Source organism: Epinephelus moara, chromosome 16, assembly GCF_006386435.1.
Source record: "Epinephelus moara isolate mb chromosome 16, YSFRI_EMoa_1.0, whole genome shotgun sequence".
In the NCBI taxonomy this organism is placed as follows: domain Eukaryota; kingdom Metazoa; phylum Chordata; class Actinopteri; order Perciformes; family Serranidae; genus Epinephelus; species Epinephelus moara.
This window is the reverse complement of record NC_065521.1, coordinates 6,276,467-6,282,159: the sequence shown is the minus strand read 5'-3', so window position 1 is coordinate 6,282,159 and position 5,693 is coordinate 6,276,467. Positions and strand designations below refer to the sequence as shown.

The following is a 5,693-nucleotide window of genomic DNA, read 5'->3' as shown; positions in this document are numbered from 1 at the left end:
TTGAAACATGTTGCAGGCATCAAATTCCAAATGAGCTAATATTTGCAAAAAATTACAAAGTTTACCTGTTCGAACATTAAGTAACTTGTCTTTGCAGTGTATTCAATTGAATATAGGTTGAAAAGGATTTGCAAATCATTGTATTCTGTTTTTATTTACGGTTTACACAACGTGCCAACTTCACTGGTTTTTGGTTTTGTACTTATGTCACTATTAAGGGAGGCACAGCAAAGCATAAGGAAAAATAAGTTGAATGACAAAAAATAATACATAAAGTACAATCTAACAGGATACATTTGTAGCGTATGTACACAGTGACCTGAGAAAAAACAAACACCTGTGTAAAGGGTAATACATCCACCACAACAGTCATGTTACAAATACTACTTTTAAGAAGCTTACAATTTGTATTTTCTTTTGAGACTGTCAGAGGTGAGAACATACAAGAACATGCAACATCTTGTAGAGGATGTTCCATCTATAAAAATACAGAGCAAAATAATACTTAACCTTGATGACGGTGAGGAATAAAAAATTTAAAAAAAAGTAGGGGGGAGATTTACATATAAATAGATCCAACACAAGGATCATAATGCAAATTAACAAAAATTGAGTAAATGTCAACACTTATCTTTCTTGCAGTCCTGCTAGAGTTCATTTTTTCCAGTGTCAAGAAAAACTACTTTAAGCCATTATAAACCAGTTAAAGGAGGATGTACTGATCCTGCACTTGCTACAGTGAATATGGTATTTACCCAAAAATAAGATTATTATGTCAGAGACATGAATTTAAATTATCCATATAAAGTCCAAAAAACTGGCTCATGCACACCTTTGAAGAGTCTCCTGAACAGGTGCATAGGAAAAAAACTTCAGCAGGTCAAGAAAGAAAAAACTCTGCCTGATGAAGATTGTAATGACCGAAACGTAGCTGCCTTGTCCCATTAAATATTTTGCAAGTTTGGCAACAGTGTGCGGGAATCTTTTTTGTCTCTTGACCTACTGAAATTATCCATATAAAAAAGAATGTGAGAGATATCAAATGTTGGAATGTCATTAATCTTCAGAAATAACCTTTTTTTCCATGTCAGACCAGAATCTTTGAGACACAGGGCATAAAAAATGCTCTAAGGTTTCTTCATTCTCACCACAGAAGTTTCAGGCGGTTCAGACCTTTTCTTGAGAAACACTGCTGTTGGATAAATCTTATGAATTACCTTAAAATCAGTTTCTTTACCTTTTGGGGAAACAGACCACTTAATAAATTTAGAATATGCGTTATCCAGAACAGATAAATCTGAAAATGCAGATGTTGATGTTGTCGACTGAGTAAAGTTTAGTAGGACTTTTATTTTTGAACAGTTTGTCCGGAAGTGTTTTCACAGGTCGACGCTGGGTTAACGTTGCTGGTGTTGTCTGCAGTCGCGCCACGGAACTTTTCATATTCAGGCTGAGTATTCTGCCAGCAGTCAGTAACCAGCACTGTGTCATCGGATGACTCTGTTCCAGTAGTTTATTGTGCATTTATTTTTCAAACAGGACGGTAAGTTGTTGGTTGAAGAAGTGTTGTGAAAAGATGCTGCGTCATTCATGGGTTAGCGCCTCATGGCCTAAGTCGATGTTAGCTGAGTTAGCTTTAGCTTTACCAAAAAACCGAGCGGACACAAGCTAACGTTATTTCAATAACTTTTGCTATCTTTAACCAGTTACATAATATTGGCAGTGACACTTAAGTAAGTTAGATGTTGACTTCAGTTAGCTTAGACACATTAAACCAACGGTAGCTGGGTGCTAAAGCAAGTGCCCTGCTAGGACAATTGAGGCCTAGTGAGCAAGCAAATGTAAAGACACTTAACGTTATGAGTATTAGTTGCCATTTTTGTCGATTACACTAACAGACTGAATATTGTTACGGTGGGGAATATGTATAGTGAATTGTAACGACATGTCTGTATTTATTGTTGGGTATCGTATTGTGCTCGTAGAGGCTATTAGGCCTGGCTTCGGCAACAGGCCGGTTACGTTGGTAATACGTTTAGTAGACACACCGGCTTTTTCTAAGACAGGAAATGGAGGATGTCTGGAGCGAACACAGCAGGAATGGCAAGGTCTAAAACATTTATTTAGCAACCTAACTGGTTAGATTTCTGCACGGTATTGCACGTGTAGTTCATACAAAATAGCTGCACACCAATGTAACTGGGCTAGAAAACCAGATAAAGGTCCCGAGGCACGGATCGATGCAGAAATAGTCTATTTGTTTAGAACATCTGTACACAAAAAGGTGCTCAGAGTGCAAAAAACTGAGTCAGTAAAACAACAGCAGTCAGTGTTTTTTACTAACTTTATCATTTTTTTCACTTTGAGCATTTTTTTGTTCTAAATAAATTTACTTTTGCATTGATGTGGACCCTTCTAGCCCAGGTACATTGGTGTGCAGGTATCTCCTCTGCCGTCCTTTATTGTTTGTCTAGACAAACTTTTTTTTGTTGCCCCAAATAGGCGCAGTGTCACAGCAGCCCTGAGACTTTACTAAATTTAACCCCCACAATTAAAAAGAGCCGGCTTCATTGCTAAAATGTTAATTACATCATAACCAATAAGTTCATCTGTTATCGAGTAAAACATACTCATCACCAGGATAGTAAGGTGGATTCTAAAATCTACCAGCCACTTAATAGATTGTCATTGTTCTTTTGGCTGGTGAGTAAAGCCAACTTAGCAGCCACTTGCATATTTTACCAGCATGTGACTGGTGCTATTTACCGACTCATTCATCACAGTTACAATTCTGTCCACACTGCTCTGTATGTTTGTTTCAAGGATTCAAGGAAATTGTCATTACCGTAACATGTTGGTACATGAAGGCAACGAAAATTGTACTCAGGTCCCGGTGAGGGAAACAAAGATAAAAGAAACAGTAAAATACAAGAGTAGAGGGAAAAAAACTAAGGCACTAAAAATAACATTGCAATAGATATCAATAAATAGCAACATAAATAAGTGTGTAGAGGTAGTGTGAGGATGTAGCACCATAATTGCACATGCCCATTAAGTGCATAGTTTAAAGTCTATAGTAAAATGTACAGCTTCTTGCTTAATCTGTTATAATTTTGAGAAAAGTACTGAAATATTTAGTAAACAGTATTTACTGGCTAAACTGACAAAAAATTGTTTGAGAATTTTAACTTTTCTCAATCAGTTAGTTAATTGATGCAAGATTACGCTCTTAATACTATATTTTTGTTGTCTTCTCAGGTGAGGAATCACAAGATATCCCCCGGACAGCTTCCTTGTGGTCCCACTGTCAAATCACAATGATCACCAGAAGAAGAGGACTTGCTCTGAACAACACAGAGGCACAGTCTCTTGAGGTTGAAATGAAAACTGTGGAAGATCTCCCAAGTCCATCTGAGGGGTTCCCAGCTTACGATATCGACACCGCTGGAATAGAGCTAGACGACCTATTTGAAATTGAAGATTTAAAGTGGACACTTGAAAGAGATACTGGCTCCCCACTCTTCGATATTGAGTTGGCTGATTTCGGTGTGCACAGTGTCAAAGACCAAGATTCTGAGGTTGAAGCTTCAGTGGCCTCCTCTCCAGAGAGAACATCATCTGACTTGAAGATTAAGAACAGGCAAAACCAGTCAAGCCGCTTGATCAACAAAAATGCCATCGCTGCCAGGTTGAATCGTCTCAAGAAGAAAGAATACGTCAACAGCTTGGAGAGGAAAGTTGGCGTCCTGTCAACAGAAAATGACGGGCTCAGACAGGAAAATTCTCAGCTGATCAAGAGAGTGGAGGAATTGGAAGATGAGACCAGGTACTTGAGGGCTGTGCTGGCCAATGAGAGCATGTTAGCCCAGCTCTTGTCCAGGCTGAGCGGTGTGAATGGGATGAAATTATCTTCCTCGCTTTTCCAGGGGCCCGACCCAAATGACCACGACTATGCCTTACCCAGGAAGCGTGTGAAAGTGGAGGAGAAAGAGACATCTGGTGGGGTGTGTCTGCACGTGGACAAGAACCATGTCTCAGTGGAGTTCTGCACTAAGTGTGCAGAGAGTGCAAGCACATCACTCAAAATGTAGGGTCAAGTACTTATCTCTGTTTTCAGATATTGAGACTGAACTTGATATGGCTCTGTACTGAACTTCTTGAGGGTGGATGAACACTGTTGAAGTAGTTAAGATTACCTAAGAACTGCTGAATGTGCATGTGTTTTTGTGTAATGATGGATTAAGTACACGTTACTGCTAAACCTTGTTGACAGTTTCTTCTAGGTTATGGTTGATCCACCATCCGGGATGAGTGGCTTTCTGAACACCTTTACCTGCTTGACTCCATGGTAAGGATCAGACAAGAAAAATACTACATTGTCGTTTTTCACAGGCTACAGATGTTCAGCAGCGACCCTAGTACTACTGTTTTAATACACTTCCTGTTCCCAGATAGTGGACTTTGAGTACTTGTATCATTTTTTTTGTTTACGGTTTGTTAAAGGAAAATATTCAATTGTAGTACATCTTATTGAGAGTTAAAACAAATTATCCTAAATGCTAAGATGTTAAGATAAAGGTGAAGCTCCACAAAGAGTGATCTTGAATCAGCTGACAAATTGGAAATGCCAAAAAAGATAAGACTGTACATACTTTATTTTGACACGAATTGATCTCTTTGTGAACCAGCACCATTGTACAAAAGAATGCTTTTATTTAGCGCCACCTATTTTTCTTTATGCTAAAGTGGATTCTGCTGGTGGAAGGTGAAGAGGCTGGACAAGCTGCTGCCAACGTGGCCTGGTATTTTTTTAAAGGTAGTATCGGTAACCAACGGTATACGTTGTTATATTTTACCAATACTTCACACCTGTAGCTCTTGTCACCGTAGCTCATGCAGCAGTTTTGGGGGGCTTGACTACAGCTGCTCCATTACCCGGAGCGACGCTATCAGAGGCTTAACAGTCTCATAATTATGTCTTGTATTTAGTGACATAATGGAATGTATTGATTACTAAATACATCCAGAATTACCTGATTTAAGTGATGAAGTTGCCATTATGTTTAACTATATGTAAATGTGTATATAAGTTTGAATACATAATGTTTGGGGCAAATGACCTTGATGTTGGACAAATAAATCATATTTTCATTATGTTTGAGTTACAGATATCTACTCTGTGTCTTGTTCTGTACTGTTGATATTAATGCATCTCTTTTTCTCTTTCTGAACAGCAAGCTCTCTGCCGATAATGGTCTTACTTTCCCTGAACATTTGGGTCAAGTCTGGTAAAGGTTGTCTAAACAAATGAACAAGACCTCATTTGATGGAAATCAGAGCGTGCAGCATGAGGGGGCCCACAGGGATCAATCATCCTGCCCTCTGTTTTAGCTCATTCACTTCAAACTCTAGATGCTTACAGTCCTTTTTCAAAGCTTAGGTTTTCATTTTATGATTACAGTTAATATCAAGTGGGAGTCCATAGTAGGATAGGCCTGCATTTTTTGAAATAGGCTTATGTGCTTTTTTGCTTACCGTTGGGTTTAATCAACACGACTCTCATCTCTGTGTGTTAAACATGAAGCTACAGCTGGTCAGTAGGGGTGGGAATCACCAGAGGCCCCACCGTACAATACCAAGATACTAATGTCACAATACAATATTATCGCGATTTCAAATGTTTTGCGATATGC

General features: G+C 38.7%; 1 protein-coding gene across 2 annotated transcripts; it reads left to right on the top strand.

Annotated features, from left to right (window-relative positions):
• The first annotated feature begins 1,355 nt into the window (after positions 1 to 1,355).
• crebzf (CREB/ATF bZIP transcription factor) lies at positions 1,356 to 5,154 on the top strand. Of its 2 annotated transcripts, XM_050064721.1 has the most exons (4): positions 1,356 to 1,543; positions 3,259 to 4,087; positions 4,274 to 4,348; positions 4,747 to 5,154. In XM_050064721.1, the coding sequence occupies exons 2-3, from the start codon at positions 3,318 to 3,320 to the stop codon at positions 4,281 to 4,283; spliced, it is 780 nt and encodes a 259-aa protein (XP_049920678.1). In that variant the 5' UTR covers positions 1,356 to 1,543; positions 3,259 to 3,317; the 3' UTR covers positions 4,284 to 4,348; positions 4,747 to 5,154. The 2 variants fall into 2 exon arrangements, with proteins under 2 accessions (XP_049920678.1, XP_049920679.1); XM_050064722.1 differs by having other exon boundaries at positions 1,357 to 1,543; positions 3,259 to 4,348.
• The last annotated feature ends 539 nt before the right edge of the window (positions 5,155 to 5,693 follow it).

What these genes read in the sequence shown, in the direction of transcription:
- crebzf (XM_050064721.1), top strand. Translation starts at nt 3,318, where the DNA reads ATGATCACCAGAAGAAGAGGACTTGCTCTGAACAACACAGAGGCACAG.